This window comes from Xiphophorus maculatus, chromosome 22 (genome assembly GCF_002775205.1).
Source record: "Xiphophorus maculatus strain JP 163 A chromosome 22, X_maculatus-5.0-male, whole genome shotgun sequence".
Taxonomy (NCBI): Eukaryota; Metazoa; Chordata; class Actinopteri; order Cyprinodontiformes; family Poeciliidae; genus Xiphophorus; species Xiphophorus maculatus.
Window position 1 is genome coordinate 8519641 of NC_036464.1, and position 23051 is coordinate 8542691.

At 41.3% G+C, this 23051-nt stretch overlaps 1 protein-coding gene across 1 annotated transcript in view; it reads right to left on the reverse strand.

Annotated features, from left to right (window-relative positions):
* jag1 (jagged 1) overlaps positions 1-23051 on the reverse strand; it is a 37984-nt gene that overhangs the window by 8698 nt on the left and 6235 nt on the right. The window contains exons 3-17 of the mRNA XM_014469377.2: positions 19305-19356; positions 14722-14979; positions 14207-14267; positions 11036-11166; positions 9806-9925; positions 8080-8193; positions 7764-7991; positions 7252-7298; positions 5811-5984; positions 5016-5166; positions 3071-3235; positions 2869-2982; positions 2631-2744; positions 2369-2482; positions 482-598 (exon numbers count right to left, since the gene is read on the reverse strand). Coding sequence (XP_014324863.1) covers positions 482-598; positions 2369-2482; positions 2631-2744; positions 2869-2982; positions 3071-3235; positions 5016-5166; positions 5811-5984; positions 7252-7298; positions 7764-7991; positions 8080-8193; positions 9806-9925; positions 11036-11166; positions 14207-14267; positions 14722-14979; positions 19305-19356 — 1960 coding nt within the window. The remainder of the gene's footprint in view (positions 1-481; positions 599-2368; positions 2483-2630; positions 2745-2868; positions 2983-3070; positions 3236-5015; positions 5167-5810; positions 5985-7251; positions 7299-7763; positions 7992-8079; positions 8194-9805; positions 9926-11035; positions 11167-14206; positions 14268-14721; positions 14980-19304; positions 19357-23051) is intronic.

Genomic DNA, 23051 nt, shown 5'->3' on the forward strand with positions numbered 1-23051 from the left:
CTCTGTATTACTACCAGAGCACTAAAAAAATAAAAAATGACCGTACACCTCCACACCCTAATTTCCCATTTCTTCCTCCCCCCTCTGAACGAGGAACAGCCGCAAGAGGAATTTATGTTCTGGACTACAAGCGTACAGGGCAGGGATCCCAGGAAAGTTGGGGGAATACAGGAAGGCTGTAGAACAAGCAGACATGTCACTGTTTGGACAGGAATGCAACGACAGAAAGAGGGAGAGGGCTGGGGTGTGGGACCGGGGAAGAAACATCTGTCTTCACTTTCCTCTGCCCTTTCTCTCTCTCTCCTCTTCTCATGGCCAGCATCAGCCATGGAGAAGGAGAAATTTATAAAGAAAAATTAAAAAGAGGGAAAAATGACTGCTGGTTTTAACGAGACACAGATCTTCACCTTTGCATTAAGCAGCATGAGGTTTATGATCATTTATTCAGCAATAAATGTCCCTCTGTGTTCTTTCCACTTACTCTGAGTGCATGTAGGACCCTCCCAGCCTTCCTTGCAGACACAGGTGAAAGAATCCCCCTTCACCACGCAGGTTCCTCCGTTCTCACACGGGTTGGGCAGACAGCTTGAGTTTTTGGCTGAGAAAGAAAGGGGAGGAAAGTGATAAATGCAACCATCATTGCAGTGGTACACCTTAAACTTTAGATGAGTTGGTTAAAATTGATTCTGGGTGCTTTTCTTGCTTCAGCTGTGATGTGTGCCATCAGCGTAATCAGGGAATTTAAGCTGATATCTGTCGGCACTGAGAAATGGGCGGGGCTGAAGATGGGAGAACTGAGGAGTGCTGACAGAGTGGAGGGATAAAATTCATCGCTATAACCACAACGGAGCTGATGAGCATCTGAGACGAGACAGGGCTGACTATAATTTATTTTAATTAGATTTTATGTGTTGAATCACTGGGTCGGCTGCACTCTGCTGTCCAACGCATCTTAATTAAATTAATGGTTTATGGACAGGTTTTTGCTGGCATCATTAGGAGGCAATTCAACCTTTTAATTCAGCTGTGTTGAAAGTTGCAGGACAGCTGCACTGGAGCTGCTGTGTGATCAACACTAAAGTAAAGTGTACTTGTGAAATGATGGTTTTCAAAACCTCTGCATATAAAAAGTGTGGCTTTTTAAATGCATTTTTATTAGGGAGGAAAAAAAGAAAACATCCCCAAAGCATGACGCAGCCACAGCCATACATAGCTCTGTGCATGCAAGCCATAAAGTTAGGATTTGTCATATGAACAGAGTCCCTTCTTCCACAAGTTCCTCAGTTTTCTTTCAAGATTTCCTTTTCTCCCATTCACTGTTTCATAACAAGACCAGATATGTAGAGTGCAAGACTTCTCAGCGGGTTCTCCCATCTCAGGTGTGCATCTCTGCGGCTCCTCCAGCTACCTGCGTGTGACTATTGTGTTTTGGTAGGCTTGCAGAAATTACTGCACAGCATGAAGTAATCATTGCAAGTTTGGAAGGATTACCACATTTAAAGTGCAATGCAAATTTCTGTTTCCAAATAAAATATCTGGCTTGATAAGACTTTTTCTACCGTTGATGCAACACACAATATATTTTAGTGGCTGAGATGCAGTCATAGTTTCATATCAGGACACGTTTTTCCAGATATCTTGCAGCTCTGGTTTGCAGTTGTGCCACACTCTTTCCATTTTCCTGTGAATTGACGAGAGCTTGGTGAGACGTTTGAATATTACGATCTTTTTTTTTTTGTTTGTTTGTTTTTGAACCTATCCCAGCTTCAAACTTCTCCACAACTTGCCCCTTGACCTGTCTGCTGTGATCCTTGGTCTTCATGCTGCCATTTGTTCACCAATGTTCTCTAACAAAACCTCTCAGAACGTCACAGATCGGCTGCCTTTATACTAGGGCTGGGAGATTAATCGATTTGTGGGATTTATATTTTGAAAAATCAAAATTTTTTCCCCCACTTTTTGGGTTTCCATACTTCAGAGTGATGTCAGCCCATCCAAGAAATACATCCCTTTTTGGTCAACTTGTGTTACAGCTTCTATTTATTGAATTTGAATTCAGGTCAACTTGCAGAAGGATTAATTTAAATAGAAGAAAAAGAAAAAAAGTGAGGAAAAATTTGATTAAAGTCTGAAATCAAATTTAGGACTAATAAAAAAAAAGAAAAGAGCTCTGAGCTTTTATTTTTAAACCATACCGCCTGGCCCTACTTCATACTGAGATTAAATTGTACACATCTGGACTTTATAATAGCTTAATAGAAATTTATTACAATGGATTTTATTGGAGGCATCAAAAATCCAGACAAAATCTGAGAAGTTCACCTTAAATATGAAGGAGTAACACCAAGATGCAGTGCCTGCTGCTCACCTATGTTGCAGGTCGTGCCCTCCCAGCCTGGGGAACACTTGCACTGGAATGTGTCACCCTCATCATGGCAGGTACCCCCATTGTTGCATGTAGCTTCATCGCACTGGCTTTCACCTGCAAGGTATGCGTGAAAAATCTCAGGGTTTTTAAGGTAACAGATAATTGAGTACAGCCATGAGCACATACCATAAGCCTGCACGGACAGACAACACAGGTGTGGAAAATAAAGAAAGGGAAGAAAAAAAATGGAGGAGGCTCTTACGTGAGTGGCAGGTTTTCCCCTTCCAGCCATTTTTGCACTCGCAGAAGAAATCAGACACCAGGTCTCGACATGTCCCTCCATTATGACAGGGGTTGGTGCTGCAGTCATCGATGTCTGGAAATATTAGGTGGGTGTGATTTGATGGCGGCATATCAAACGGGCGATGGAATACACATTTTTCTGTTGAGACGGTTTGAGTAGCGACATGAGGTAAGGATGAGGAGGCGGTGTGACTCACTGATCTCGCAGTGATCGCCCTCCCAGCCGTCGGCGCAGATGCACTGGTAGACGCTGACTTTGTCGATGCACGTGCCTCCGTTGCGACACGGGTTGCTCTCGCAGTCATTTATGTCTAGAGTTTGAGAGAGACTTGGTGAGATCGACTGTGATAGTGCAGAGTAAATGTGATGCTGCCATGGCGACGGTAAATTCGGCCGTACTCTCGTGGCAGTAGGTCCCTCGGAAGCCCTCCTGGCACTCGCAGCTGAACTGACCCCCTGCTTGGCTCCGGCAGCGACCGTGAGGTCCACACACATTTGACGAAATGTAACGCTCTCCTCCTGGCGTGCTGTTAGATGCCACGGCGACGGTGCAGCTGTCAATCACTGCAAAAAGACACCACAGACATTAATGGAACAAGTTCTGACCAGAAATATTAAAGATGGATTAACAATTTGCTCTCAGTCTGATGATTCAGAGAGAGGAGACAAGGTTAACATTCACACCTTTGACCTATTAAAACCACAAACTGCACCATTTTATTTGAGATTTTGTTGTACAAAGGAGTGTGCAATTTTTATCTGTAAGGAAAATGTTTTTAAAAAACTTTCTACAAATATAAATTCGAAAAGTGTGGCGCATGCCGCCAAGTCAAAACGTACAGAATCAGCTGCTGCTGAAAATACAGCTCCAAGCGTGTTCTAAAATCTCCAAAAAGGTAATAATACTCAGGTATTTTTTTCCCTAATTAAAATATCAAAATAATTCAATTGTGAATTATTTTTCTTTTAAACAAGAGGAGCAATACATTAAATCTGAAATATTTTAATGAAAAAGTAGAAAAGAACAAATTTGAGAGAGAATGAAAAAATGTGTAGTTTCCTCATTTTTATTTAATTTTCTTTATTTTTCTTGGTCTAGAAAATCTTTTTAGTCTATTCCCAGGAACAAGAATATTCCACAAATCTGCCAACAAAAATCTAATTTTCAAAAACAAAAGCAAGAAGTGACTGTCTGCATCCACGCCACCATTTTTTATTTATCTTTTTTGCATTTTGATTTGTGGTCAGGGGCCACATTTGGACATCTCTGGTCTACCAGATTTCCATCCTGGATCGTCCAATCTTTATCTCCATCCATCTTCTCAACAGCTCTTAGAGCATCCCCTCAGCATGATGCTCCCACCAGCCCAAAAAGTTAATCCGACCAGAGATCCTTGTTCCACATGTTGTCTGAACCTCAGAGTTTCTTTGCCACTCTTAAAAGGTCAGATTTGTGTAGCGTACAAGTAATAGGTTTTGCACCTAAGCTGTGTCTCTGCGGCTCCTCCAGTGCCACCATGACCCTCTCTTTCTGTCCTTTTAGTTATCTTTAATAAGTTTGCAGTTGTATTGCACTTATATCGTTGCACTTGAGTTTATTTGAAGGTATTAGAGTAGAGGGGGATTAATACATATGCACACCACACTTTTCATATTCTACTTTTGTGTTGGTCTATTGCATGAAATCTGAGTAAACTGCACTCAATTAAGTTGTTGTAATGTGACAAAATGAAAAAGTGGAAGCTTCTACTCGGCTCTGCGGCAGTGGGGGAGAAGGTCATGGTGGGGCGTTGATGGGACAAACAGCAATAAGAGGTCATGCTTTCTTAAGCAATTTAGAGTGACTGTTTTTTTTTTCCACTGCACTAAAATCCCCTCCTTTCCCCCTGTCTGATCAGGTTAGGCACATGAGGTGAATTTGCTTCCCTGTAAATCACTTAATTTGTGCCAAAAGCGCAGAGAATCCCACTGTCTGGTATCTGCCTCTGTGGTTGGTCCACTCACTCAATTACATGAGCAGGCACTGAAGACTGCGCACTCATTGAAGGGGAAAAGAAGAGGTAGCCCACCAAGTCATTACTGAGAACACACACGGCGCTGTCGGGCTTCTGCCAGATCTTCAGGAAATTTCTGCACGTTTGGGCTCATTGGGAACGGCTTAGCTTAGAGCAGAGAGCATCAAATCTGCTCGACTCCGCCAAGAAACTTCACTGTATGAAAACTAAGTAAGTATTGCTCTCGTGGGAAAAATGTGGGTGAAATGTTTCACTACTGCACGGTGCACAGATCATCTTTCAGCAGCTTTCTGGAAAAAGCCTGTGGTTGCTGCAAGTGGGAGATTTACCTTTACACTTGGTGGTGCGACAGTGGTCTTTGAGGTGGGAGCAGTTCTTGCCCTCGTAGTCCTCTGGGCACGCGCAGAAGTAGTCTGTGGCCCGGTTGTAGCAGGGCGCTCCGTTCTGGCACGGGTTGGGTGAGCAGTAATCTATATCCAGCTAAGGGGAGAGAGAGAAAAGGCATTGAATGGTGAGCAGAGAACGTGATAACCGATATAGTTTCTGCTACAGAAAACAAAGCAAATCCCCACGAGCATCCTCCACTCAGGCCGTGCCAGGAAACAACACAGGCACACATACAAGGCAGGGATGAAGAGAGGAGGAGAGAAAAAACAACAAGGCAGAGACACAGGAGCCGTCCTCTTGAGTCAAAACTTCAGTGTTGAGGAATGCATCGCACTGCAGCCAGGAGCAGCTTCTAGAAAACCATCCATTTTAAGAGGGGAGGACTTGAGAGCAGCAGGAGTTTAACAGGGTGTGGCTGCAAACGCCACAATACAGCAGCCTCGCCCCACAACGGGTTAACAGAACCAGTCCTACACAGTTCCTCAAGATGATGTTACAAAACTCTCAGTGTGAGGGAGGGAGGATGGATGGATGAAGGTTACAACTAATGGTATTGATGAAAAGACCGGATGGATGGAAGGTTTAGATTAGCTGGAGCAGCTTTGTTAAAAATTCAGACATTTATCGTCTTGCTAACTGCATAAAGACTAAAAAAACATTTTTTCTATGCTTTTCCTTCTTCTTGCATATCCACCTACATCTTTAGGATTCATGTTTTTTTTATGCGGACATCTCACCTGGCACAGGTTCCCAGAGAAGCCGGTCAGACACAGACACTGGAAGCCGTTCACCTCGTCCTGACAGCGGCCGCCGTTCAGACACGGTGAGCTGGCACATTCGTCCACGTCCCTCTCGCAGTGCTCGCCAGCAAAGCCGGGGGCGCACGTGCAGCGGTACCCGTTCACCAGGTCCTGAGAAAGGCACAAACTCAGATCAACGTCAGATGCATGTGACCAATGGCTCCAGCTGAGTGGAGCCCAAACAATAACTGTGAGAAAAAAGGGAGCAAGCTGAAGCGGGAACGACGGGGGTGGGCGGTGATGTTACGATTATTTCAACACATTTTCCTGGTACAGGCTCAACTGAGTGGAGCTCACTGTAATTTAATCTGGTAAGCTGGAGAAAAGCATGTTCCTCCTTTAAAAACCTTTCAAATCACTTTCCTCATGATAATTTTTAACAGAAACAATTCAGCTTCTGGTTTGAGGAAATCTGATTCAGCTGCAGCAGATTCAAAAAGTCTACACACCACTGTTAAAATGCCAGGTTTAAAGATCCTGTTTCAGGTTTCAATAAGGAAGCAAACTGAAGATTCTTAATTACTCTGGGAGAAAAAAGTAATCATTTACATTTGTCCATATGCCAAATCTCCGCAGGCACAGATTCCCAAAGACAGACTTGACAGAAACTCTCTCTGACATTTCCTCAGTCAAGCTTTAGAGCTTAAAAGCACCAGGTGGATCACCATTTCAAAGGTCAATCAGGAGACAGGTAGAAAATTATTTTCAAAGCATTAGATATAAATCACTGTAAACACAGCCGGCATTAAAGGGTGAAAACATAGAACGTCTGTAGCATTACCAAGTACTGGATGTTGATGCATCGTCTATAAAAAATCGGATCCTAGAGGATGCCAAGACACCAACAGCAACGTTAAAGAGGCTGGGTGTGTAGAACCGGTAACAACTATCTCCTTTATTCTTCACAAGTAAAAGGTTGAGAGATAGGTGTGGCAAGAAAACCAGTTGGAAAAGAAAACCAGTTGGAAAAACAAACAAACAAACAAAATCGTATTTGAAGTCTGCAAAAACATGAGGGAAAACATGATACTCTGATGAAATTTAATCCATAATTCAAAAAAATGATGTATGGCAGTGCCAGCACCATACCATGTAATAGATGTTCCTTAAGCTGGAACTGCAGTCAAATAGAACCCAATGTTTGCACAGAACCACCAAACTTCAGAAGGTTGAAGATGAAGACAACGCCCCAAAGAAAATGTCTTCACCAGAAGAAGAATAAAATTTTTTGAAAGGTCCAGGCAGACTCCAATCAAGTTTTAATAGGTGTGTAAACTTTTTATATCCGTTGCATTTATAACTGCCCCCGTAAACGTCTCTGTTATTGAGTCAAAGCTACAACCTGACCAAGCCGGATGGTTTCTGACCCGTCACCTACCTTACAGGTTCCTCCATTCAGACACTGGTCCTTGCAGTCGTTTATGTCTGCATGGGGAAAAAAACAAATCAGAGGATTAATTCTAAACTGCTCTGGTAATTGTTAGTCTTAGGAAACAAGTCTCTGCTTTATGTTCCTAGTGCACATAAAACATTGTTGGGGCCTTTAAAAACATTGTTTTGAAACGTGGATGATGGGAATGCAAAAGAAAAGAAAAAAAAGAAAGTGCACAACAAGAGTATTGAGCAATCCAGTCGGCTGCCAAGTGAAACTCAAGCTCAGATTGTTTTGAGCCCATCCTAATCACCACAGACACACAACAGACACACACACACAAAGGTCTAATAATTGAACTGCAGACAAGTTTACACTGCACAAGCGTCACTGCTTTGCTTCATGCCTTCATGTTGCAGCTGTAAATTCAGCACGGACTGACTGAATGGAAATTATTTCTAACCACCAGCCAGGAGTTGGACTTGTGTCCCACTCAACAGCTGCAGCTTTCAACTCACTGGTGTCACAGTTCTGCCCCGTCCAACCAGGCAGGCACTCGCAGAAGTAGCTGCCAATCAGGTTGCGGCAGGAGTTGGCGTTGACACAGGGCTTGCTGTCGCATTCGTTGGCGTCTATCAGACATGTCTTCCCCATCCACTGCGGAGGACAGTGGCACTTGTAGCCGTTCACCAGGTCCTGACACGTCCCGCCATGGTTACAGGGGCTGGGGGAGCAGTCGTCCACATCTGCGCAACAGCAGGTGGAAATGATTAACCTGAAATTATGTTTTCTTTGATTCTGTTAATTGTTGAGACGTTGCAGATTCAGTCTTACTGGTGGTGCAGGACGGGCCGCTCCAGCCAGGCGCACACTGACACTCGTAGCCTTGAGCTGTTTCTGAGCAGCTCCCTCCATTAGAGCACGGATTGGAGAGGCAGGCGTGTTCGGCTAAAAAAAAAAAAAGAAAAAAAAAGTGTTTTTTACAAGTCACATAAGAAACGCATCATTTTATACAATAGAAATACATTTTTCTCATTTTGTCACATTACAAGTAGATTTAATGTGTTAGAACACTATAAAGTAGTGAAAAATGGAAGGAATGTATATTCTGAGGCCTGCTGGTTTAACTGAGTTTTACTCGAGGGCAAATGTTTTCCTAGTAGGGCCACAATTGGAGCAAAATGTAGTTGTGTGCAAAAAAGAAAAAAAAATGCTCTTCTTCCAATTTTATTGTAAACAAACTACACATTTTTTTAATGAAATTCACCAGCCTTATATATACACAAAAAGAATCTGTAAATCATTTTAGATGTATTCTAAGCTGCTATAAGAATATGACAGGTGTCCCTCCTTTTGTTGTTATTTTTTAAACCCTCTTATTTTGTCTTTTTTAATAAATGAATGTGCCCTATTCTACCTCAGAGTAAAAGTTACCGGATGTTTGTGGTGCTACCTACTGTCAAAAGTTACTGTTAAAATGAACATAAAAAAATATGGTTATTAAAAGTTTAATAACTTTTAATAACCATCAACTTTTGTTAAAGTTATTAACTTTACTATTTTAATTTGCAAGTGAAGTAAATTCCACTTCACTTAGTTTAAAGCATTTCACCGTCAGTCTAGTGAAATAAATCTGTAGTATTCTCGAATTGTGGAAAAGAGCCGCACAAAATCGTACTGTAGACACCCATTTTTTAGGATCTCAAAGTTAAGGGGGTGAATATGAATGCATGCCAAGGATATCAAAACATAAAATTCTCATCCTTCCACGTCACAATTATGCAGTAATATTTGTTTTTTTATCTATCGCATAAAATCCCAACTTACTAAGTCAGCCAAAATTCCTTCCTTTATCACTACAACACATCCATAGATCATCCTCCCCCGCTCCAAAAGCCCGCCATTAAAAAACCCGCCCCAATCTCCCTCTCGCTATCCGCCTCAACAGCATTGACTGCCAGGAGACCATACTTCATGCTATGCTGACCTGACCAGTGCAGCGTAACTTCCCTCAGACTCCCCGCCGTTCTAACGGAGAGGCGCGGACGGGTTTAGGGATGATTGCATCCCAAATGAATCAGAAATGAATGATTTACTCCAGAAACAAATAGAGCAGTGAGGGGTGATCATCTCTTGGTATGCCAGGAGGAGGGGGGAGGGGCTACCATAGTCCCGGTCAGCAGACCTCACGTTACAAAGGGCATCGTTTCCTGACATCCCCGCAGTTAAGCTGTCAGCACCTCACGAGGCTCAGATTTAATGAGGAAAATAACCATCTCCATGGTAAGTGTTCACAACAGCTGAACCTTAGCACCGCATTCATCTGAAGAAGCTAAAAGGACGACCGGCCTCTAGAGATCAAAATCGGTGGATTACCTGACTTGGGAGGAGGAGGAGGAGGGCACTTACACTCAAGTGGAAACAGATTATTGCAAGTTACCACCTCCTCTGATTACAAACCCAAAGTACCTCTGACCTTTAGTCTGCAGGCTCACAGAGCCCAAACCTTCTAGCTCTCTGCAGCTGAAACCCCTTGAGAATATCCGTCCCAGAGCCTCACCTCTCTCACAGTTTGCTCCAGAGTAACCCTCAGCGCAGGTACACTGGTACTTATCAGGTCCTGTGTTGATGCACGTTCCTCCATTCAAGCATGGCTGGTGAGTGCCGCAGTAATTCAGATCTGGATGAAGGAAGAAATGAGGTTTTAAAACATCCATTGCTCTATAGTCTATCAATAGCCAGATTTATTTGATGTGACCTTAACAGAGAGCAACGTTAACATGACACTTCTGCTGAAAAAAACTCAACAGGGGGAAAAAAATAGAAGATAAAAAACATGCAAAAGCGATTAAGCTAATAAATGGTCAGACACATTTAGATTTAATCTGACTGAAACCTTGAATAAAGTTCAGCATTTTGCTGCCATTATTTAAAACCATGGTTGGCAGATAAATTACACAAGATCTTATTGTACAAATATATCAGTCAGGAAAATATACAAAACATTTCTACATCACTTTTAGGTAAATATACCAACACCTTGGCACAGGGAGTGAAAAAATATGGGTCAAATATTGGTGATCTTCCACATGAACAGAAAGCACCTGTATATGTCTGTTTCACACACACTATATATCTTGTGTGAGAATCCATTTTGATCTGGTGAAATAGAACCTGAATTTTTTACAACAATTCATAATAGAATATAGAATAAAATTAATTTCCCTGCTGGGATGAATAAAGTATTTCTTAAGTGTTACTATTATTATTATTAAGTGTACTTTAGGCACAAAAACAGCAATGTGTTAACCAAAAAAAAAACATAAGACCAAAACACAATGGTGGCAGCATAATGCTCTGAGGTGTAACTGACATAATTATGGATTCATCAGCAGAAAACTAAAGCTTTAGGACAGCTTACTGTCATTTTCTTGAAAATAATCTGTATGGTCCCTGAGAGGGGCTAAAAACAAGACATGTCCTCACAATCTGATTTATGTGAGAATTTTTTCATGTCAGAATGAACACCATCATGAAAATGTTTGCTTTAACAAAATATTTAAGGTGCACAAACTTGAACAACCAAGCTTATGAAGTTTAATATTTAGAATTTTCATCCCAATAGATTCATTTTGCTGTTTTGTAGCATTATTAATGATATGGGTTACATTTAAGACGGTTTTCATTGTTTTTACATTTCAAAAACCTGCCACTTTAACCGCGATATGTTTGTTTTTGAGATCCACTGCAACTGTGAATGCAGCCGAAACTAAGGAGAGTGAGGAATAACCTTTATCACAAAGGTGGCCGCCCCAGTTGAGGTCGCACAGGCACTGCCATGGCTCAACGCAGGTGCCATGCACACAGCCCGGGTGGGGGATGCATTTATCGCAGTACAGGCCCTGCCATCCATACAGACACCTGCAACACAATCGGAAACGAGACAAGAGGTCAAAAATAAAAAACTTCAGCACATGCAGAATGTTATTTACAATAAGGCCAGATAATCCCCATGGCATCTGTAAATATCCTAATCCTCCACTTATTCCAGATTCCTTCCTAATAATCTGATCCTAATGAAGTACACAGCAGCATTTGCAGCCCAGGAGCTGTATGGACAAAACAAAGAGGCAGTATTCACACAAGAATAAACACCACAAATAAATTTTAAGCAGCCGAGTGTTTATGCAACTGCATTTTTACAATACGTGGGCACAAGGATACATGGGTGCTTTAGCATTTTAACCAAACAGAAAACAAAGAAAAACACTAAATTACAGCTCCAATGGGACCTTGGGGGTGGCTAACATTAGCATGCGACCAGACGTTCCCTTTAACGATGCTGTGCCTGCGGCTTGGCACTGGAGTCTCTAACACAGAGAGGAGCGCTCGGCCCTCCTTTCAGCTGTTTCACTGCTGCTCGTCTTGGTTCCCATGAGTCAGTGAGCAGGCCTGTGCCTCGAGGCTGAGAGCGGGAGGAGGATAAACTGTTTGCTGACCATTCAAACGTTAGAGTCCATAATTACACCGATAACGTTGCCCTTTTTGTTCTCAGCTCCATAATTGCAACAGCGTGACTGATTTGTCCGCACTTTGGAGGTGGCGGAGCTACGATACTGTTGCTGCTGTGGAGCCTATAGTGACAGGAAACAGCGTCCCCCTGGAGGAGCGGCACGCTGATTAGCCTCAAAAAAACGAGTGGAAAGTAAAAATAAACATGGTGCTTAAGTAAACACCAGTCCACTCTGCGCTCTTAAAAATGGGCAAATCCTCTATCGGAAGGTTTGAAGCAGAAGCTCAAGTTACTTAGTTAGTGCAGTGAATGTGACTGCCTGTAGCATGTTTTATTAGCATTACAAAAAAACCTGTAGTTTCTGTGTGCAATTCCCTACAAAACAGACCTAGATTTAAAGGATACCAACATTTCTAAGCATTTCAAATCAATAACAAAAGTTTTAAGCTCAAAGGGATAAAGAAGAAATGTCACTTTATTCTGTTTAGCTTTCCCATTATCTGCTAAAAGTATTTTTCTTTCTCACAGTTTAAATAAACCACAGACATGACTGAACACGTCATAGAAAACACAAGCCTTTCAAAGAGTTTTTTTAGATCTCTCATAATGTAATTTCAGTTTTCTTTACTTAGTAAAACAATTTTAAAGTGTTAGCACAGTCTCATAGCGGGTATCTATGATACACTCCCATTCCCAAGTCCAGCATGTTTAATATCAAAGAAGAATAAAATAGAAACTCTGTTTAGCCTTCCAGCCGTTCGCTGAAAGTCTTGCTCTCTCTCGCCTTCTTGCAGCGCGAATCCATCAAAAACATGTCTGGACATATTTGAAAAAGACCTTTTAAGCATTTTATGACTATTTTAAATCCTTACTGATCAAAACATTGCCTAGCTTTGGCTTTTTGGCTCTTTATTATAGCATTTACATTGAGGAGTGTTGAGGATTGTTTTTTGTTTTCCAACTGGTCTGAGACGATTAGGCTGAATTCCAGCTAACAGCTGATATTTTGATGCATCATCATACAAGACATTTTCAGTCACATCATTTCTGTGGTTTAACATCCTTTCAGTAATAACTTAAATGTTATAACATTGAATGTCAGCATAATTCACCAGTATCCTGAATATTCTGTAATGGATCGAATCAGTTAAACATTGGAAATCATTTCGGTTTTTATTCTTTATCCAAATACAACAATACTACGAATCTCGTCATATTAGTCCATGCCTAAATGTGACGTTACGTTGTACCCTGCTACTGAATCTGCATTAGCAAATTCCTTCATAGTTTTCTAAGAGGACTGGGACTGAAATGAAAGAAAAAAACACCCTCAGGAATATCATCTGCTGAGGAACTGCAGACATTAAACTAGGAACAAGGAGGCTGCCCTCGCCTGAAGCCAGTGTTGCTATGTACTGCTGTTATTAAACACACCGCAACCGCCCCAGTGGTGGGAAACGGCTCACTGACTACAATAGCAGAGGACCTAGCTTCGAGAGTTTAAACCCCGAGCTTTAAATATAGCCACACCTGTCAGAAGACTAAAGCGAGTCAACCTCTTGTTCTGCCAATAGCAGCACAGGCTCCTACAAGAAATCTGATTCAGTCAAAAGCTTGGGAAAAACAACAAAGCTGAAAAAGGCAAACACGATCATCCATTGGTGAGTGAGTTATGGCCAAATCAGACAGCTAAAGCAAGCAATGAAATCTTGATCTGTGCAATGAGCTGATCACCAGGACCTCCTCCGGGACGAGGAGATGTAACTGCGCCTCTGATACCCATCTGTGCTTGAGCTTTTCCTCTGGCTGTGTGAATAAATAGCATTAGAAGCCATTAGCTACACAAAAAGCTCATCCAAATGTTGAACCAGATTTGACTGATAACTTTTGCCACGTAAGCGGATCAATGTCATTGTTTTAGCACTGAATTGTGGCTGTTTAGCATCGTCTTGGCCCAGTCTAGCAGCTTCAATCCAAAACTCAGTTAAGGCCTTGGAAATGGTCCTGGAGCTCCCTTCACATCCCCCCAAAAATTTATACACAGTGCCAAGATCTGATTACAGTTGGTTGTCTTTGATTTTAGATAGCGGCTTTAGAGTAAAAGAGGCTGAATGCCAACACTTTCTAGATTTTTATTTGTAATGCATGCCTCCTAATTGTTCCACTTCCAAATTGCATTTTTGCTTTCCGCTGATAAACAACATGCAATCCCAATAAAATACAACGCAAAATGTGAGAAAAGTGACAAAATGTGCAAAACTTCAAGTAATATGAACACTTAGTCATGGCCCTGAACATGATAAACTCTTGAAAAGCAGAACTTAAAACAACCTCAATACATATGAGCAAGATGGTATAAAAAGGGGCAATTTTATGAACATCCCAAATTAAAGGAGATTATTTTCATTTAAGGAGGATAAATTGAACATAGCAACTCGAGACACTTACTTGCATTCACCTGGCTCCTTACACGATCCATGTTCAATGCTGCAACCTTGTCGACAAATAGCTAGAAGAAGAACACGATCATTTAAAAACATAACTAGATTTAAATTTAGCTCGATTTGGTTGCATTGTAATTATAGCAGTAAATATAATTACTATGCTGTCTGTATGAATAAACACAGCTGCCAACACCCAGAATTATAGCACAGTAAAATATTTAATCAGAAACTGACTACTGTGCAGACTGATTTTTTTTATTTTACCATGAAACATTGTTTTCTGTACAGAAGGATAAAAACAGATAATCTTGAAACATCTACAGACGGAGAGAGATCTGAAACAAGGCATTGTTGAATGAAACAGACAGTGCATCAGCATGAATCACAGATTACACAGTCTGTGTGGTGAAGTTTTTAAAGATTTGTTCATCAGCTTAAAACCCAACTGCCTCAAGCTGCCGCCCGTCACCATTTCCACCGCAGTGATGTGCTTAAGCCTGCCACCTCCGCTGGGCTTACCTGTGTTGCACTCAGGTCCAGACCAGCCTTCCAGGCAGGTCTTGTTTCCATTGTAGTCGCACGTGTAATGTCCGAAGAACTCGTCTCTGGGTCGGCAGAACTTGTTGCAGCCGAAGCCGTAGTAGTGCTCGTCGCAGCTGACCCGGATTTCGTACTCGAACTGAGCGACCGGGCCGTTGTGAGTCAGTTTCTGCCACTGTGGGCTTGGGTTGATCATGCCCGAATGAGAGGCTTTCTCTATCAGCTTCCCATCAGAACCTACAACACATCAACATCAGCACAATGAGAACTTTTTTCACTGTTCTTCAAATGCTTGAGAGAACAGCTGTGCAGAGTGCAACGTCCGACATTGTGCTATTGGGTGTTGTTAAGTTGTTAAGTTCTCGACCATAAATTGGAAACCCGAAACTGCCTCAAAAATTTCTGACACAAATTGCAGGAGATCTCTGATACAGCAGATTATATGTAATTAAGGCAACTATGTGTGCTAGAAAGGAAGAAAAGTACAAGGAGGAAATGCAGGAAAAAAAAGGGAAAAGGATGCCTTTAATGAGCGCTTTAACTGCTTTTTTTTCTCACGCTCCCTGTCCAGCTCTCACTGGTTGGGTTTCTGATCCGAAGCTTTACAGCCCATGGATAATACTGGTCTCTGATGCTGCTCTCTGCATCTGCTCAGGCGAGGACAGAACCGCAGCAGCCATAAATTACAGTGCGAGGACACTGATGCCTCAGTCACTGCTGGGAGAGCTGCCAGCATGCCTTTGGGACTTTTTCCCCGGCCTCTTTCAGATGCATTTTTTTGTTAACAGAAAGTATTAAAATCAACACTTTCACACACTCCGTCTCCACGGTAAATGATACTAGTTGACACAGGTCACTAAAAGTTTTATGTCACACCATTCCTACAGTTAAATTCCTTTAATGAGAGCTCCAGGTGAAGGGAGCACAGACTAACACGGTGTAACCCTTCCCCCACATGTTGCTGTACACTGCTGTTCAGCTCCCTCAAACAGCGTCACTTTGATTTTGCTTATGAGAAAATTTCAACTGTCAGAATAAGCATTGAAGGTTCAGAAGGACCCTCATAGAGCTAGGCAATAAGTCAATTTAATAACATTTCTGTTTTTGAAAATTTAATTCTGGGAAAATCTTGATTTATTTTTTTTTTAACCAATGCATTCCTTGGGGTTTCCATATTTCATATTTTAGAGTGATGTCAGCCAACTAAGAACTATAGCATATTTACAGCTTTGATTTTTTTCAACTATGAACTCAGGTCAACTGAGTTTTTATGATGCTGTGTATTTTTTAGGGGAAAGAAAATCAATTAAAATCAGACACCAAATGTGGTATGAAAAATCTGGAGATTTTTAACCCGTATCGCCCAGAACTACCTTATGACCCAATGTAAAACAGCACTCACCATTTCATGGTGAATGCAAACAAAACGATGACACACATATCCAAGTCTACATGTGCACCTTACAGATCATAGACGCTCAACTTTAAGATTTCCAAAAGGGTGCCAACTTTTCTAAATCCTGCATGTCCCATGACAAAGAGACTGAAACATCAAATTCACATTTGTCCTTGGTTCAATTCCCAATCTTGTGTCATTTGCTGCACATCTTCCCCTTCTCTCTCCACTGTATTTCCTGTCAATGAGCCAGTAACTCATTGCATCTCCGAATTTCACCATTCTAGAAATTGGACAAATTTTCTGTGCAACTCGATTCAGTATTTAACAAGAAGACAGAGAAAGAGCTGTTAGGACCAGCGTTTTTCAGCTGTATGAAGCAGCTGTGCTGCCCCTTCCACACAAGTTGCTGAGCACCACCACTCAGCTGGCTGATAAACAAATGCTTCTTTCTGTGCATGAAAACAGATGTATCAACTTGGATACTTGTTCATCAGGACAGTAAGGGTGTAAAAAACAAGTGCAACCAATCACTCCGATTTAGAAACAATTGGCAGTTTTAGTTCTTGTTTATTCTCTATAATCACACTTAGAATGATAAGTTATGTTATAAAACATTAATAAAACTGTATTAAATCAATATATAACCATTTCTGGAGCAGTGGGGATATTTTTGCTGCTTTCTTATAAGTTCAAGGTGATTAGATGGCTTTATTTTTGTTTTAAAACTGCACGTGAATGCTGTGATATCATAAAACAGCTGTATTTTATTCAAGATCATGACAAACCCAGAATCTTCTCAGACATAGAGAAAGTTTTATGGGCTGGCTGTGCCAGGAGTAATGAGCTTCACACAGAGAGCAAACACACTCGAACTGTGCAAACACACTGGACCCAATCTCCAGACGTGACGCCGTCTGCTTACAAGCTCCACACATGAAATGCTACTCGTTCTGCCTCACATGCAGCACTCGACTCACTACCTGATGTCTAATCTTCCACCTGGGAGAGAATGAAAAAGATGTCAGTCATTATTTACTGTGGCTCACACGAGAGCAGAGGTGGCTGACCGCGAGGTGACTCGCTCCCTCTGTAGTGTGACGCAATGCCGAGTGTGTGTGTGTGTGTGTGCACGCTGTTATTTATTTACCACGCTGCGGCGTTTGGATTCTGAAATCGCAGTGCCCGGCAACATTTCGCAGTACCGTGGAATCCAGAGCGGAGTTGTGTGGCATTTCTCTACCGCCTGCTGGCCTGTGGTGTCAGGAGTAGCAGAGCCGCGCTACCTGCTGCCTGCCGTGGGGCCCAATATAAATCACACCAGCTCCATAAAAAAAAAAAATCATTCTGGCTCTGAAACATTTTTGAAGCTTTCAATGTTATCTAAAAGCAACTCCTGTTCTAACACTTTGGAGTGACGAAAGAATTAAAAGATGAGTATCACAGTAAATTAGGCATTGGTTTGTCATGAGACAGTTTGACAACATTGATATGCCAGCTTCACATCAAATTTTAAACAAACTATTATTTCTATGGCTACTAAAACATACTTATTACAGGTGCAAAATATCTAACATTTCTTCATTGGCATTTTGATCTTGAGAAACTTGGATGCTGAATTAATAAAGTGCATACAGTTCAAAAACGTTTTTCCTGCTGTTGTTAGCCAGTTAATTAGTTGGTGATTCGTTCTGCCCAGGTAGCATGTCCAGTCTCCCTAACACCTGTTGTGCATACTTGCCAACTGTAAGCTTCACCAGAGTGATGGTGGCACTCCTTAAGTTTCTACACCATGACTATCTGCATGTGCTGTGACGAAAGTTTCTCCGAATTGTTTCTTTTTACTTAGTGATCAGCAACAGGTAAAGAAACAGCACTGCCCTGTTTCTCTGTGCTCCAGCTAGAGAAGTACTTCCAGGACTTCCTAATTAAAGCATCAATCAGATTAATTTTAACATCTTAAATTAGTAAATGCCACATTTAGCATGGTTGGTATTACTAAATTAAAAATCTCTGAGCATATTGGTCAGAAAACTGAGATCTTTAAAGTTACTCAGATTTAAAAAAGGATGTCAGTTTTTACAGATCAGGTATGTGCCACAACTGACAAACACTAAGCTTAGCTTAAAAGAACAAAAACAAAGCAACGTTGTTGTAATACGTTCAGTCTTTCTGTTATTTTCATAAACTCTCATGCCCTCTCTCTGAATTTACTGTTAAACATGTCACAAACACTGAAAATAGCTAAATTTGAGTCTTCATAAGATGCATTTCTAGTAACTCTGACTATTGGGATTCCTTAAAAGTTGGTATTTAAATTAAGAAAACTATCAAGCTCAGCCACATACATGAAGGTAGCAGAGTTGTGAGCTACCCTGCCAACCATAAAAAAGTTAAACCAACAGTGAGAGCACATTCAGAGGGCTTTTCACACTACTGTCCTAATAGTTCTCCGGGGAACGGCAAATGCAGCAGAAAAGACCGAAACCTCGTCGAGCTCAGACAACACACTCCAGTTGAGGCCCTGCCCTCAATGCAGGTCACCACACCATCTCCAACCTGACCACCAACCAGCAGGAGTCCTAACAGCAGCCAGGATTTAGATTTCTGCCTTGTGTGACCACCATGTTATTCCCACACTCATGAGAAAAACGTGCAAAGTCTTTGAATGGCGCACTGAGTCCTCCCAGTGAGCGCGCTCCGAGCTCACCTGCACCAGCAGGAACTTTAATCTGCGAGAAGTCATGGTTCAGAGGCCACGGACCCCTGCATGGAGACTGCAGGCCGGGCTGCACATTCTGGATGAACTCTTGTGTTTTACGCCTCAGTGATAGTGAGACAGCGTGACCCCGACCTCAGTTGGCAGCACCTGCTATCAGTCATCGGCCATATAAAAACATTTTTATAGGCCGGTGTGGGCAGTGAGGCTCCCCTCCTCTGCCTCACCATCTCTTCTTCCTGCCCTCACAAGCACCTGTCAGCACACTTAAAAAAAAAAAAAACAGCCTGTGGATCTTGAGCAAAAGGGTAGTGGGGTATGGGAAGGATAAACTTCCTTCCCTGACCTTCAACATAATGTCTCCCAGGTGCTGCCAGAAGGACAGCCAAAAGACAGTAAAGAGAAAATAGGGCAGGACGTAGATGTCAAATGGAAAGAAATACTCACCACCGGTTTCATTGTTAAAGTCCCAGGCCTCCACTATCAAAGTATAGGATCTCTGAGGAAGAGAAGAGAGAGATAAGAAGTGTCAGTGAAAATCAGCACAACAAAAAAATAAATAAAAACAATCATTGGTAATAATTAGGACATGCATGTGTATTTGCAAGTTTCAATTTGTTGGCTCCAACCCTACGCTATCCAAGTCTTTTCATTCACTGCTGGACCTGAATAATCACAAAAGTGTCACCACATTAGTTTTAGATGTTACAATACTTCCAACGTTTGGAGAACTTTCCCCATTTCCCAAAGACTTACCCGTCCTCCTAGTGACGTTTCATCCCCCTCTTTTCTCTAGAATGGCTAATAACAAAGCCTCCACCAGAAAATTCTGTCAACTCACAACAATGTTCCTACTGATCTGATTAACAGATAAGCCTGAGGTGGTGCAGAGGTCTCCCTACGATTAGAAAGGTAGACGTATGGGCCAATGGGCAAGCTGAGTGCCTACCCAACAACAAAAAAACACCAAAGATCATCTAGAAGTTCATAGAAAAACATGCACATCCTCATTCTGAGAAAACCATTTTATTTTATACTAATTTAAGTAACTTATGACAGAGTTCTGAAGCTTTTCAAGTAACCAGCACAAGGCACAAAAAAAGTGATGTGTCCAACTCACCCATCTACATTTCAATTTCCCAAAAACACGTTTTGTCCAATCCAGGGTTGATCGAGCTCACACCAATATCGGTTTACACATTCACCCCAGCATGCACAGCAGTTATGAGAGAACGAAAGCATCAGCAAAGTGAGAGAAAATGAAATCCACTTGTGGTGCTCGAGCATCCACTACTAGACATAAGTATCACTTGTTGTACTTGCACAGCTCCTTGCAGCGCTGCATGGAGGCATTTGAAAAATTCTGAAGTGTCAGTAAGGCCGTCTTCGTTGCGATGACTTCATGGTAAACAAACCTGCTCCAAAGGAAAACCCCTTCTCACTTTCCACACAAAGAAAGCAAGGAGCATGAGTCACTCCAGTGGATTTTTTTTTCTCGCTTTGCCTTCACCTTGTTCTCAGGCATTCAGCTTTCCATTTTACCAGGAGACATTTGTTTGATCCCTTGCCAGCATTTCCCTACAATCAGGACAACCATTATTTGAAATGCAACACTCATCAAAACTTTACAGTAAGTCCTGATTCATAACTGCTTGCAGTTGCTTAACACTGCACCGAGTCAGTGGTAATGTGATCCCTAATCATCCTCTACATTGTTGAAACCTGCAGCTAGTTATTCTAGCAGTCAGAACAAAAAGTGTTCTGGCAAGTATCAAGTTAAAGCTTTGGCATTCCCTCCCTCCCTCCACAGTGTCCAACACCTAAAAACCCAGCAAAGGAACTTTAGCTTTTTAGCGTGCTAGTTGCTGGCAGATTAAATTTCAAGCTTAAACAAGAGCACTCAAAAACATCATTACAAGCTATTTTACTGCATGACATTTTGAAACCTCTTTGGGCTAGGAATGACTAACAGAAATAACTCCCACGCATGTGACAGCAGCTCAATACAAGCAGTGATCTCATCCTAAAAATGGGAACTCTAATGCAATTTCACTGCCCACACAAGGCATTTATTCATTAGGAATTCAAGTGTACTTTTTTGAAATTTAGCATTTGGGAAAACTGATTTCCACCCCAGTTTAGGTGTGGGTCGCTATGGCATTCTGACAGCCTTAAGTAAAAATACCACAATTTCACAATATTTGCACTCAAATTTAAGACATAAATAAACAAAGGCATTGTAAACAGTCTTTTGTTTGGTTTAGCAAATCTTAGATCATTTTAAAAGTATCGTTTTTTTAGTCTAATGTTTTCCACTTCAGGTTAGACGGCCATAATATTTCATTTTTAACTAGAAGAGAACATCTGCAGTTCATACTGCAGATGTTCATGTGATTTATGACATAACTTTCTTGAAACAGATGCTAACGTTAGTATTGCTAGCAGCTAACAGTTAGCTAGTCTTGATCTTCTTGCAGTGCGTACAAATCATTTATCACAGTTTTTTACTGGGTGACCGGGATTACTACAACACAAAACCTACAAATGTGTCTGACGCTTCCGGCTTCCTCAATGCTAATGTAACCGCCTAACAATGCAACTAGCTAGCTCAAGTAATGCTTAAACATCAACAGTTAGCAGCTAACACATTCTATTGGTGCTAAACCAAAGCTGAATTTACAGTTTTTAAAGAAGTTGGACTATATTTTACTTGTAATTAATTTTATATTCAAACAAATCTCAAAGTTTTCTATGTTAAAGAATTTGTTGAAACTCTAAAATACTCAAACTGAAGTTAACTCAAACTTGAACTCAATTACTTGCATAAACATTGCAAAAACAATAAACGGGATTTTTTCAATACTTTGTTGGCATTAGAAATGGCTTAATATTATATGGACTAAACATTCATGAACTTTAAAATTCTACAGTTTAATAGATAAGTTGAAAGACAATTTAACTTTAAATGCCTGTATTTCCACAGGCATTTTATTAAAAAGAAATTTAAACCAAAAAAAATGGTATGCAAAAATCAAAGCACAGTTTTAAAACCTTGGTAAGTTACACCATAATACCAAAGCCTATCTCAGTTGGATAATCCTTTAGCGATCTGTACATGTACATGTTTTTTTACGTTGCAGAAGCATTTCCCTAATTGTTGTGCTATAAACACAACAGCTTTAGTTGGATCTCTGCCAAGAGAAAACATCAACAAACCTAGTACACCTCCAACACAAGGTGTACTAGGAAACATCATACTGTGTCAATGACTGGCAGGATGGAAACCCTGCTCTGTGTTTGTCATAAGCTGAACTAGACAAAAAAATTGGCACATTAAATTCACAGGGCGCCTCAGATCTTAATACCTTTAAGGCACATTCACAAAAGACAAAAACACACCCAGATCTTGAACGACTTGGACTTGCCTTGACATGGAGGCCATTGAAGCACTTTAATCCCAACAAGGCTGTTTATACATTAGTCTTAGCCCTAAAAATGATTAAAACATCTTTGATGTTATTTTGAATTCAGTTAGCCTAAAATGTCACAATTTCAGACAGACAAAACAAAACAAAAAAAAAACAGTTGCAGAGAGTAAAACACAGTCCCACTCCTCATTCACTAACACTCCATAACTCCTCTGCTCTTATCAGCTTGAAACCGTCTTGCCACTGCCAGGTTCACTTTTCCCAGGCTTCCAGCTGACTCACCGCTTCTCTTTGAACTACAGAGAACACACTCCCTCTCTCCAACACACACATATAAACACACACACCCAAGTGCAGTAAGTGTGGCCATACGTCTTCTTATCTTTCCTGGCCGAGCAGGCTCTGTCCTACAGACAACCAACACAGGCGATAAAGATCCTTCCAGTTCAAACCACACTCACTTGCCAAAGAACACAACTAAATCCTCTCAGTAGGGGAATTTTCTAACACACTCCCCCTGTCCTCCACTGTAAAAAATGAACCCATCTGATGTGCTATTATTAAGAAATATAACAAAATAAGGAGAGCCATGTGTCTTGGAAAAACAGGGAAAAGCTAAAGGTTGAAAATAAACTGAGGTCGTCAAACTGCAGGACGGAAATGCAAACTCCTTTAGTTTGCACATTATGACTGCTTTTCGTGACTAGAAATCTTTCCAAAGGAGGAGCTTTTTGGTTTTCTTTTTAAGTGTGGCCTTCTTTAAGCC